Source organism: Schistocerca piceifrons, chromosome 10 (genome assembly GCF_021461385.2).
Source record: "Schistocerca piceifrons isolate TAMUIC-IGC-003096 chromosome 10, iqSchPice1.1, whole genome shotgun sequence".
NCBI classification, from domain to species: domain Eukaryota; kingdom Metazoa; phylum Arthropoda; class Insecta; order Orthoptera; family Acrididae; genus Schistocerca; species Schistocerca piceifrons.
Window position 1 is genome coordinate 15046222 of NC_060147.1, and position 13784 is coordinate 15060005.

Here is a 13784-nt window from a genome sequence, read left to right on the forward strand (position 1 = left end):
TCTGGAAGACATGCTGTGACAGTGCCACTCATGGGAACAGGTTGAACTAAGTTTGAAAACAAGTGGGAAGGATGTACCTACACAATGTAAAACTTTCACACATGCAGAATGAAAACTGTATTTTTACAAAAATAGTGTGCATTTCTTTTGGAGTGACCTTCGTAAACATGGGTAAATGTAATGACGTGACAGTGCAAAAAGGGACAATCGTGTTTGGCTGTGCCTGTGGCTGGATTTGTTGGCGTTTCATGACAGACTACTCACCATATCTACAAACAGTAGTGTAACACATGTGACTATGAAATATTGCGCCAGAATTGTAATTGGAAAAAGATCCTGACTGAGAGGGACTGGAGACACCTTTCACAGCTTGTGAATCAAAATCCAGTCAAAACCCAACAGCAGTCCATGAATGAAGGTCCGTATCGACCTGTCGGTGAGACGACATTGTGACGAGAACTGCACGTGGTGAACATTTGGAGTCGGTCACCTCACAAGAGGCCGTTGCTCCCACAGGCACATACAGATGACAACAGCAAAGTTCATTGGGCTGGAAAAGTATACAACTGGATTTCTGATTACATCTTAATAGGCATTCAGAATCACTAGACTTGAACAACATAGAAAACCTTTGGGACGTGTTGGAACAGCAAATTGTGTTTCCTCTTCCTGATTACCTTTAAAATTTCTCTCTCTTCTTGCCCTCTTTTCAGCACCTCCTCATTTCTTACTTTACCAAGCGAGGTGGCGCAGTGATTAGCACACTGGACTCACATTCAGGAGGACAACGGTTCAACCTGTCTCTGGCCATCCCGATATAGGTTTTCCTTGATTTCTCTAAATTGTTTCAGGCAAATGCCGGGATGGTTCCTTTGAAAGGGCACAGCTGGTTTCCTTCCCCATCCTTCCCTAATCTGAGCTTGTGCTCTGTCTCTAATGACATCGTTGTCAACGGGATGTTCTACATCTACATCTACATCTACATACATACTCGGCAATCCACCATACGGTGCGTGGCGGAGGGTACCTCGTACCACAACTAGTATCTTCTCTCCCTGTTCCACTCCCAAACAGAATGAGGAAAAATGACTGCCTATATGCCTCTGTACGAGCCCTATTCTCTCATATCTTATTTTTATGGTCTTTCCGCAAAATGTATGTTGGCGGCAGTAAAATTTTACTGCAGTCAGCCTCAAATGCTGGTTCTCTAAATTTCCTCAGTAGCAATTCACAAAAAGAACACCTCCTTTTCTCTAGAGACTCCCACCCGAGTTCCTGAAGCATTTCCGTAACACTCGCATGATGATCAAACCTGCCAGTAACAAATCTAGCAGCCCACCTCTGAATTGCTTCTATGTCCTCCCTCAATCCGACCTGATAAGGATCCCAAATGCTTGAGCAGTACTCAAGAATATGTCTCCTTTACAGATGAACCACATCTTCCCAAAATTCTACCGATGAACCGAAGACGACAATCCGCCTTTCCAACAACTGCCATTACATGCTGGTCCCACTTCATATCGGTCTGCAATGTTACGCCCAAATATTTAATCGACGTGACTGTGTCAAGCGCAACACTACTAATGGAGTATTCAAACACTACGGGATTTTTTTTCCTATTCATCTGCATTAATTTACATTTATCTATATTTAGAGTTAGCTGACGTTCTTTACACCAATCACAAATCCTGTCCAAGTCATCTTGTATCCTCCTACAGTCACTCAACGATGACACCTTCCCGTACATCACAGCATCATCAGCAAACATCCGCACGTTGCTATCCACCCTATCCAAAAGATCATTTATGTAGATAGAAAACAACAGCGGACCTACCACACTTCCCTGGGGCACTCCAGATGATACCCTCACCTCCGATGAACACTCACCATCGAGGACAACTTACTGGGTTCTATTACTTAAGAAGTCTTCGAGCCACTCTTATACTTGGGAACCAATCCCATATGCTGTTACCTTAGTTAGGAGTCTGCAGTGGGGCACCGAGTCAAACGCTTTCCGGAAGTCAAGGAATATGGCATCCGTCTGATACCCTTCATCGATAAACACTAATCTCCTCCTTTCTTACTTTGTCTACTCATTTTATCCCTTCCATATTCACATCTCAGATGTTTTCTTCCTCTTTCCTCAGCGGCAGTGTCTCAACTCCTCACAGTGCCACACTCCGTATGAAGCACATCACCAGTCTCTTTGTCAGATCCCTGTCTGTGCACCCACATAGAATCCTCCTCCTCTTATTAAATACTTCCTTGGCAATTTGTATAAGTGTTTCAACCTTCTCATTACATCTCGTGTCATCTGTGATAATGCTTGCTAGGTATTTGAAAACACTAATTTGTTCTGTATCTTCCAGCCCTAGCTTTATAGTTGTTCTTACTTTTCCTGCACTTATCACCATACATTTTCGCTTTTTATTACTAATTCTCATTTCAAATTCCTTACAGATCTTACTTAATTCTTTTAATACCCCAGTCACAGTTCTTTTGCTGTCTGCCAGGAACACCACATCACCTGCAAATAGAATACATACTATCCTCCTACCACCAACCAGTACTCTTCTATTTTGTTTCAAACATTCTTGTGTAATCTACTCCAGTTTATGTTAAACAATATTGGGGAGAGACAGCAGCCTTGGCTTACTCCCCTTCTAATTGTGCTTTCCTCTGTCATCTCATTCCATATCTGTACTCATGTTTTCTCGTGGAGGTATAAGTTTTTAATCAGGTTTCTGTCCGTCTAGTTGACTTTTTCCAGTCTTCTAATTATCACCCTTAATAGCACTTTTGCAGCATGGGAAATGAAACTTAATAGTTCCAAAATTCTCCCTTTTATTGACACTCCTGTTCTTTACAATTGGTATCATTATTGCTGAGAAAAATTCATACGGCCATTCACTTTTTTTTATATATATTATTGCATAGATATGTTAACTCTTTCACACCACTACTACTGAGACTTTTAAACAACTCTGCTGGTAATCCATCAGTTCCACTTGCTTTATGATTCTTCATCTCTTTTAAAGCCCTTCTTACTTCTCCTTCCAAGATGCAGCATCCTTTGTCCTCTTCTATAACTCTCGTCTCCTCTTTTATTTCAGTGTCTCTTCATTTTTGATCGGCCTCATATAGGCACTCTGCATGTTCTTGCCAAATTCCCAACACTTCCTCTGCTTTGTGAGCCATAGTACCGTCACTTCTTTCAGTTCCCAAACTTGTCCTGCTTTTCTTAACTTCTAAGACTTGGTCAGCAGCTAATCTTATACATTACTTCGTATTTTCCTTCCAGTTTTAGTTTCTCTATTTCTTTACATCTCTCTCTCTCATTACAGCTCTCTTTCACCCATGTTTCCCTTGCCTGTTCTGTTTCTCTGCTTAATTCGGTATTCAGATTTCTGATCAACTTCTGTGTAATCTCGTTCCAGAAAGCGAAGAATCTGTTTGACGGATGCAAAAAGATCCGCACACTGAAGATCTCGGAGAGGGGGCTGCTGGCCGACGCGAGGTTCGTGGACGCGGTTGCGGAACTGGCGCAGCTCCGTGTACTGCAGTTGAAGCCTTACCACAATGTGGGCTGCCAGGTCCCACTGAGAGGCCTCGCCGACAGGTGTCCGCACCTGTGCGACCTGGACCTGGGCTGGCTGCACTACCGGCTGCAGGAGGCAGAGTATTTCGTCAGCACCGAGGGACGCGCGCTCAGGCGCTTGTGCGTCAAGTGGACTACGGTCGAGAGGAGGTTAGTCTCGCTACAGTGACGACTGGAGCGTATTGCATTTATTATATGTCCGAAAGAACAGACACCACTCATTCGTATAATTGATCTGCTGTGGTGTTTGCCGTGTTATTCGGTGGTTTGGTATTTAACTAATTAGTAAATGAAAATGATAATCTTATTTCATTACATTGAGTAATTACTAAATAATTTTTCTCCCGGCTAAAGATTTTGTCAAGTTGCTAAAGAACTCCAAGTGTCACTAAATCACAGTTCGTACAACAGATTCTATACAACTATATATAAAAACAAAGATGAGGTGACTTACCGAACAAAAGCGCTGGCAGGTCGATAGACACACAAACAAACACAAACATACACACAAAATTCAAGCTTTCGCAACAAACTGTTGCCTCATCAGGAAAGAGGGAAGGAGAGGGGAAGACGAAAGGAAGTGGGTTTTAAGGGAGAGGGTAAGGAGTCATTCCAATCCCGGGAGCGGAAAGACTTACCTTAGGGGGAAAAAAGGACAGGTATACACTCGCACACACGCACATATCCATCCACTAGATTCTATACAACTATTGATTATGATGGAAACAGTTATCTTCAGCAAAATGATAATTAAAACCACCGAATATCAGCCGTGCACAACACTGACGTATGTTACCTGAAACAATATTCTTCGCAACTCGTGCGTAATTAATTTCGGGTCCATACATCAGCTAGAAAAGTTTGTTGTAAGGATCGTGTTATGAGCACTGTTTTTAAAGAACCAATCTGATTCAAATTATTTTCATTAAAATGAGTTCGGGACCACCGGTGCACATTTATTTTTACACATTTTTATTACCTTCGGCATTTATGTCTGCAGAGTTGCGTAATTTGAATTTGCCGCTGATATAATTGTTAAGATGGCGGCAGACAATTGATAGAGACTTTCTATTGTTAGAGCAAATAAGATAAGTATTTGAAATGCTTATTAAACTTTACTTTCGTATTGTGCACTATTTAGACTTCATCAAGAAAACATTTGATTTTTTTCCTAAGGAAAACACAGACAAAAACGCGATACAAATCGCTATCATCAATGGCTGCGCTCCTTGCAGCGGAAAGAAATAATTAACACAGATAATGCTTACTGAGAGAGGAATTAAAGTTACAAATAATTATTCACTCATATTTATAATAATAATGAACTCTATTCTCAAGTAATAATTAACAAATAATTACAATTTCTTAACAGACCTCAGTTTGATATGCGTCTTGCATCCACAACCTACAAAACCCAACCAACAAAAGGTAAAAACAAAGGAAGACAAACGCAGATCATAAAAGGAATTTACAATTATCATTGTCCTTGTATGATACACATCGATATGTACTATTACATCGTGAAATATTATATAAATAATCAATATTTTATCATCATTTTCACTGTCTTTTCATATGTCGAATAGATAATGTTTATAACTGTTAGTGGCATAATTTCCTCTCGTCGCACTGTAGCTAAAATTTATCTCGTGGATGTTACACTGCCTCGATGGACAGTGAATCCATTATCCCCAGTGCGGATGCAAATTTCGTCCGACCTGCGGTGCGAATCTAAAATTAGTGAGCTCGGAGGATACGGACGGAGATTGTGCATAGATGGCGCCAGGTGAGAATGTGTGTCATCCGCAGACCGTGCTGAGATAGTCAGCACATTTGCTGTAAACGCTTTGTCCGGATGCCACTGTGGTGAACAAAACTGCCTAGTAAGCAGCAGATGCAGGTTTTGAGTCCCGGTCCAGCACAAATTTTCACTGATCCCTGCTGATTCCTCACAATATTGTATTTTTGTCACTCTACTTATCTATTACTTGAAAAAAGCAAACTACTGATCCATCTGTACCAGGAGCTATGAAGGCTGTGTTAAAAGTTCTCACCCACAGATCACAGCACCACTCACTTGACCCCCCACCCCCTCTCCCCTTTAACATTGGTAGACGCGTTACTAGATGCCACCTAAAGTTACAAGTCTTTCCAGGAAGCAAAGCAGTTGACTGTTGGCAGTGGTTTGAAGCACTTCTGGTGCGTGTGGTGTTGAAAGTGGAGTGATGAACTAATCTAACTACAATCTATCATAGATCTCTCGAACAGGAAACCGTGTCCAGAAAGCACAGGTCACACCTGTGCATAAGAATCATAGTAGAACTGAGCCACAAAACTATGATCCAATATCTTTGACATCGACTCATTGGAGACTCTTAAAACATATTCTGATCTCGAACATAATGAGATATCTCAAACAGAATGACCACCTCCACGCCGACCAGCACGGATTCCGAAAACGTCGCTCATATGAAACCCGACTCGCACTTTTCTCACGTGACGTACTGAAAGCTTTGTATCGAGGTGTAACAATACGAGTCGAGATAGATGTAACGGAACTTGAATAGCATATTTGCCTCTATTGGTTATGGTAGAGAGATTGATCTTTCGGTCCTGTCTGTATATTTCTATATAATTTTGCACGAATAAAGGCTGGGCGAGTGTAAAGCTATCGTTAAAAACACACGCCGTGCGATTTGTTACGATTTGGTCAGTCATAATAATAATAATATGTTTTGGATAAAATTAAAATATAACGGCGATGCCTGTTTAGTGTTATTGGAAATAATATGTAGTAAATTAAAGAGTAAGGTAGCCAATCCTATAAGAAGAGGTAAAATTGGGCGTATTGAGGTGTTTTGCTTTATATCGACAAAGCCGCACTCTTAGAAAAAAACAAATAAAGAAGTGCTAATTGTGCGTTACGAAAAAAAAATATAGGGGCGAGTTTTAAATAACTACGCTATACGATCAGAGTAACAGAAGGACATTTAGTTACACGAAATCGCGGCTAGCGAAGTGTGCTCATTAAACTGAGTACACCTACAGGGTGGTCAATTCTGGGATAAATCTATACGCATCTCACGAGGGACGCGGTATTGAAACCGGTTTTTTTTTTTTTTATTATATCGCGGAGAGCTGGCTCCAATTTATGAAAAGGAGAAAAACGTTAACTTTTACGCGAACCCTTAATAATAGCAGACCGGAGAGAAAAGTGTGTAATTGTCTTACGCCTAACAAACATTCGTGGAGGGCGGTGGCTAAACTAGAAGAGTCAATTACAAAATACTGTATCATTATCATTGAATGTTGGTGTCGAGCAACCAAAACTGTGCATCAAAGAGTTTTGATGGAACTTGGGAGTTAGGGTTCAGGCACTCGCATATACTCCACATCAGAGTGTGAATGAGTGGTGAATGTGAAATAAAACTGTGAGCAAAGTTATGTTAAATAAAACAGAAGAAACAAGACTGTTTGGTCATACCTGTTTTTAATCCATAGACTGTAACATTTCTTACCGTTGTACGAAGCCTTTATAGACGATCTTTATGACAATTTGCTTCGAAGGGATCTCGTTACGAGTTAAGTTTTGGGGACCTGGTCAAGAGGGGGTAGTTCGTAGATCCTAACTACTGCAGCTATTCTGGAATCAGGTGCTACCGTGACCGTTGTGTGTTGTCAATGACTTAAGGTTACCATATCTCATGCTCTTAAGATCGACGCCCATTTCCACTTGGTATAACGGGTGCCTCACGGCAACAACGAGAACGTCGACAATGAAGGAAGATACGGTAGAAAGGCGGTCAGGTAGATGCAGTATTTCTTGATTTCCAATAAGCATTTGAGTCAGTTCCGCACCTACATTTATTGTCAAAAGTATGTTCATGTGGGGTATCGAGTGAAATCTGTGACTGAACTGAGGACTTTTTGGTAGGAAGAACACAGCGTGTTATCTTGGCTGGAGAGTCATCATCAGATGTAGAAGTAACTCCAGGTGTATCGCAGGGAAGTGTGTTAGGACCCTTATATTCACATACTATATTAATGACCATGCGAACAATATTAATAGTAAGATCAGACTTTTTGCAGATGATGCACTGATCTATAACAAAGATTTATCTCAAAGAAGCTGCATGAATATTCAATCAGGTCTTGATAAGATTTCAAAATTGTGCAGAGATTGGCAACTTGAATGAATTTTTCACTCTGCAGACTCGGATCTGCCAATTTCGCAGGAGAGCTTCTGTGAAGTTTGGAAGGTAGGATGCGAGGTACTGACAGAAGTGAAGCTGTGAGGACGGGGCGTGAGTCGTGCTTGGGTAGCTCAGATGGTAGAGCACTTGCCCACAAAAGGCAAAGGTCCCAAGTTAAAGTCTTGGTGTGACACACAGATTTAATCCACCAGGAAGTTTTGATTGGCAACTTGCTTTAAATGTTCAAAAATGTAAAATTATGCACTTCACAAAATGAAAAAATGTGACTACGATATCAGTGAGGCAGTGTTGGAATCGGCCAACTCCTACAAATAACTGGATGTAGCACTTTATAGGGATACAAGATGGAATGATCACATAGGTTCAGTATTGGCTAAAGCAGGTTTATTGGTAGAATATTGGGGAAGTGCAATCAGTCTACAAATGAGATTGCTTACAACTCACTCACATGACACATTCTACAATATTGCTCACATTTGTGGGACTCGTATGAAATAGGACTAACATGAGATAATAAACATGTACACAGAAAGGCAGCTCAAATGGTCACAGGTTTGTTTGGCCCATAGGAGAGTGTTACATTGTGCTGAAGAAAATGAACTGGCAGACTCCTGAAGATAGACTTAAACTATCCCAAGAAAAATCTACTAATGAAGTTTCAAGAGCAGGCCTTAAATGATTATTCTACGAATACACTACAGCCTGATGCATTTCTCTTGCATGGGGATCACGGGGACAAGATCAGAATAATTATTGCACGCACAAGGGCATTTCACGCAAGAAAGAAACCCTAATAGCTCGTACAGTGGGACGTACCCTCTGCCACGCACTTCACGGGTGGATTGTAGAGTATGGATGTAGATGTATATGAAATTCTTCATAACAGAAGGTTTAACACTGACCAAAATTCGTTAGCAATATTTAAATGTGTAAAGCGGGTCTTCAGCTTCAGAGTCCACCATGAAGAAATGGATGGCTGAGTTTAACCCCTTAACAAACTTTTTTTTTCCAAGTTGCATTCCAAAAGATAATATTTTTTTTATTAATGAAAAACATCCTATGATGAATGACATTAGAAATAGGTTTATAAACGTAACTTTTAAAGCTCAAAATAATGGGTTACCAAATTTTGAAGATCACCAATAATGAATCCTAAAGATGCTCTTGCACTGGACTTTTACGATGAAGTCATTTTTTAGTTTCTTTGTAGTTGTGGAGTCTAACCGTGTACTTGAAAGTGGTTTCCTGAGAACATAAATCTTGGAGGAGCTGGCTGGAGTACAGTGGGTGTATTCATCTGTACCACTGGTGAGCACCCGTCACTCAACTGACAAAATATCCTCACTTTGTCTCTAGTGAAATAACATCACATCCTTTTTCCCTTTCTCAGTTGCTAAATTCAATGTCAAACTCAAGATCATTATAGCCATACTTTTTTGAAAACATTGCCTGGATAACAATACAGGAGAGAGTCTGAAAACACACGTTTTGTTGTAGATCGTCCAAAGCTGCGTGCAGTAAAGACGATATCTAGTGGCAATCGACTCAAACTAAACACGACAATCGGGCTACAAATTTAGTACCGGATGCTCTGTAGTGGTTGTAAACTGAACTATCAGTGCCGAAATGGATATAAGCGGTGGTTTTGTGTTTTCAAAGATCTGTTTTTAAGTTGTCAGAGTATTCTTCGAATTTTAAGTTTCTATTGTAATAATAAAAACAAGATAACTACAGGTTTTATATTAAGGGGTTAAATGTGGCTGTGAAATCATCAAAGACTGAAAAAGTGCAACAAAGTGCACGGTAATGAATTTGGAAGATGAAGCTGCTTGAAACTGCTAATGCTCTAGTGATATCAAAGGGATCTGTTGGTCAAATTATGCACCAGGAATTGAACACGAGAGAGCTTTGCACTCGACACGTGCCACATTCGCTCACTAAAGATCGTAAACACGTTCACGTACACTTTTCAAAAAGTACGTGGTGCATTTTAAGAAAAACAGAAGTGACTTTTTGTGTTAGTAAGTGCCACTGGATGAAACCTGGATTCACCACTACACAGCAGAATCTGAACAGCAGGTTGTGTATTGGATAGAAGCCGGTCCTTCGGCCCAAAGAAGGCAAGGATGGTGCCAGGAGTGGGGAAGATCATGGCATTGGTGTTTTGGGATGCAAAAGGAATTTTGTTGTTTGACAGTCTTTAAAAAGATAAAACCATAACTGAGGAATTCTGCTCTCAACTTCTAATGGAACTGGACGCAAGTATGTATTCGTGAAACAGACCAAGATTGAAGAAGAAAGAAATAATCTTCCATCAGGACAGTGTACCTGTCCTCAAAAGTGTCTCGGCAATGGGGAAGTTGAGGGATTTGCACCATGAAGTGCCGGAACATCCACCCTATTCCCCAGAATTGGCTCCCTCGGACTTACATTTATTCTCAAAGTTGAACAAATTCCTCACCGGTCAGCATTTGTGTCCATCCATTGTAGCTGTAGGTGGGTACTTTGAACATTTTTGCAGGAAAACTACAGGGAGAGGATAATGGCACTGGAACACCACTGGATGAAGTGTATTGATATTAGAGGATATTATGCTGGAAAAAATAAAACTTCTTTGAAAGCATAAATTGTCGTCTTCACCGTCAGACCGAGAACTTTTTAGACTGCCATCATTCGGGTGTCCCTTATTTTCCGATTTCAATGTTTGTGAGTGCTTACCCTCCAGTATGGTTTGAATGACTCTAAAACGTGCCTGTACAAAATTTTGTAACACTCGCAGTACTGTAAGACTGGACAATGAACCCACACGAGGAACACGATCTTTCACGTTGTTCGCAGATGTCGTGTTGACATCACCGTAACTTATCAGTATGTGTGAGTGCAAAGCAGTCAGTTGCTTATTTGTTACCAATCCTGTCACATGCTGCTCATCTGGGTCACTTCTCCTTAAAAGATTTGAAATTGTATAAAAGGTTAGATTCCTCGATTTCAAAAGCAGCTATAAGTAAATTTAGTCATAATTTGTGGTATTTATCAGAAAAGGTGTCTCTTGTATTGCTCTTTGACAATTAAGTAGATGGTCAAACCAAAATCAAAATGGAAGCCAATCTGGAAAGAGAGTCTCTAGAAACGGAAAAATTTGTTTTTTAGGAGAACTGTATGGGTCATTATAAAGTAACTTTAAAAATTATTTTGAGTACTATTTATTAATTTTTTTTAATTCATTAATTTACGTCTCATAATTCAATCTCATCTTTGCTTCAGAGAAAATAATCAGCCAACTTCGTGTCGGGGAAGAGCAGAGAACCAATCTCTTGATTATGGACACTAGTTTTATTGAAGAACACTCATCAACACGGAAGAACACCTCTTCATATTTAGACACTAAAAGGATAGTGATGAAGTTAAAAGCCGTTAATGACTAAGCTGAAAGGTGTGTTAAATTAATGCAAGATTTTCACAGTATATTGACCATAGGTGAGGAGCAAAAGAACCTAGTAATGCTTTTTGTTCAAGAGCACCGTAGACTGTATTCGGATTGCAAGAAAGAAGCACCGAAAAGAATATATTTTCAAGAATACTAAATGCATCCCAAAAAGCAAAGAGATATTTCTTTTTTTATGCAGTCATAAATAACTTTTACACTGACTAAAATTAGAAAGCCAGATTCCTAGTATTAAAATTCATCGCTCCAGTCGGCACAGATTAATGTCATCCTATTGAGATGAAATGTTTTTTTGGAGTAAATCTAATGAAATAGAAAACATTAAAGTGGCAAGTATAAAAGTTTCCGTAAATAATTGTTTTGGGGCAAAATAAGAGACAACCTAAAACCTCGTATCTCTGTCGTGCAACTATGTACAGTCAACGTACCATTCAAAGTATGGACTGTCATTATTTCCCAGTGCGAGCAGTAGAAGTGATTGTGGAAAATGCTTTTGTGATTGAAACTGTGTGCCTGACCGAGACTCGAACTCGCAGTATCCTTTCTTTCAGGAGTGCTAGTTCTGCAAGTTTCGCAGGAGAGCTTCTGTAAAGTTTGGAAGGTAGGAGACGAGATACTGGCAGAAGTAAAGCTGTGAGACCGGGCGTGAGTCGTGCTTCGGTAGCTCAGACGGTAGAGCACTTGCCCGCGAAAGGCAAAGGTCCCGAGTTCGAGTCTCGGTTGGGCACACAGTTTTAATCTGCCAGGAAGTTTCATATCAGCGCACACTCCACTGCAGAGTGAAAATCTCATTCTGGCTTTTGTGATTATTTGCTGTTTCTGTCATTGCATTTATTTTGATGAGAAGGAGAAAGGATTAACAGTGCTGATCTAGAAGGAGACAGAATGTGTAAGCAGAATGTTGAAGTCAAGTAAGTAAGTGGGAAGTGTGCATATAACAGGAGGAGGAATACTCTGCAAGGTGATGACCGAGCATAAAGGAAGGAACTCGGTGTGTGAGGTAAAAGGTAAAGTTCCTCATTCAGGCCTTCTTTTTTTTTCCATCAGTGTTCTGACCGGTTTGATGCATACTGCCACAAACTCCTTTACTGCGCCAGTGTTTGCATCTGAGAGTAGCATTTGCATTGAATGTCCCCACTTATTTGCTATACGTATTCCAACCTCTGTCCCCTTCAACAGTTGTTACACTTTGCAGCACCTTCTAGTACCATGCAAGTTAACCTCTGATGTCTTAACAGATGTCCTGTCACCCTGTCCCTTCCAGTGTTTCCCACATATTCCTTTCCTTGCTGACTACAGAGAACCCAGCCTCATTACTTACCGTGTCAGTCCATCTCGTTTTCAGCATTCTTCTGTGGCTCCACATCCCAAATGCTTCTGTTCTGATTTTCCCAGTCTGTCTCTTACCACCGTACAATGCTGTGCTGCAAACATACATTCTTGGAAATTTCTTTTTCAAATTAAGACCTATGTTTGATACAAGTAGACTTCTGCTGGCCAGAAATGCCCTTTTTGCCAGTGCGAGTCTTCTTTTCTATGTCCTCCTTGCTCCATCTGTCATGTATTATTTTGCTGCCTAGGTAGCATAATTTCTTAACTTCATCTACTTCATTATTAGGTTAACTTTCTTGCTAAAATTCCCATTTCTGCTGCTTCTCATTACTTTCGTCTTTCTTCAATTTACTCTTAATCCGTACTGAATACTCATTAGATTGTTCATTTCATTCAACAGATCTTGTACAGTGTGGCGATTCTTCTGGAAAACCTTGAATTCTCAGAGCACTACGTTTTACCTTGACAAATCGAGGAAATTTCAGCAAATGTCATAAAATCTTGGGGCAAATCACAAATTTTAAAATATCTAATAGTTCAAAGTGTGTTAATCACATGAAATTACTTATATTTAAAAATTGTGGTTAAACTACTGCTTATGGCTGGTATGTAGCTCAGCTGAGAGGAAAGAACGGTCATTATTGAGGTATGCTGCCCCCCCCCCCCCCCACTGCCCCTCCCCCACCCCTTTCCTACACTCCCTCCACTCACCATTAATTTCATTAATTTATCAGGATGTTCTGGACACCATTTTTCTCCTCACACCTGGAATTCCCAGGGATTTTTAAACATTTTGTCCAAGTCTGAGTAGCCATCCTGCTATAATTCTTCTTCACTTTCACTGAATGTATCAATGTCATCAGCAAATCTTAAATTGATGGCCTTTCACCTTGAATTTTAATCCAACTTTTGAACCTTTCTTTTATTTCTGCCGGAGAAAGAAAACTGGCGTTCTACGGATCGGAGCGTTGAGTGTCAGATCCCTTAATCGGGCAGGTAGGTTAGAAAATTTAAAAAGGGAAATGGATAGGTTGAAGTTAGATATAGTGGGAATTAGTGAAGTTCGGTGGCAGGAGGAACAAGACTTCTGGTCAGGTGACTACAGGGTTATAAACACAAAATCAAATAGGGGTAATGCAGGAGTAGGTTTAATAATGAATAGGAAAATAGGAATGCGGGTAAGCTACTACAAACA

General features: G+C 40.3%; 1 protein-coding gene across 4 annotated transcripts in view; it reads left to right on the forward strand.

Annotated features, from left to right (window-relative positions):
- LOC124718857 overlaps positions 1-13784 on the forward strand; it is a 106629-nt gene that overhangs the window by 24239 nt on the left and 68606 nt on the right. For all 4 annotated transcript variants that reach the window (XM_047244486.1, XM_047244488.1, XM_047244485.1 and 1 more), the window contains one exon: positions 3438-3748. In XM_047244486.1, the coding sequence (XP_047100442.1) occupies positions 3438-3748 (311 nt within the window). The remainder of the gene's footprint in view (positions 1-3437; positions 3749-13784) is intronic.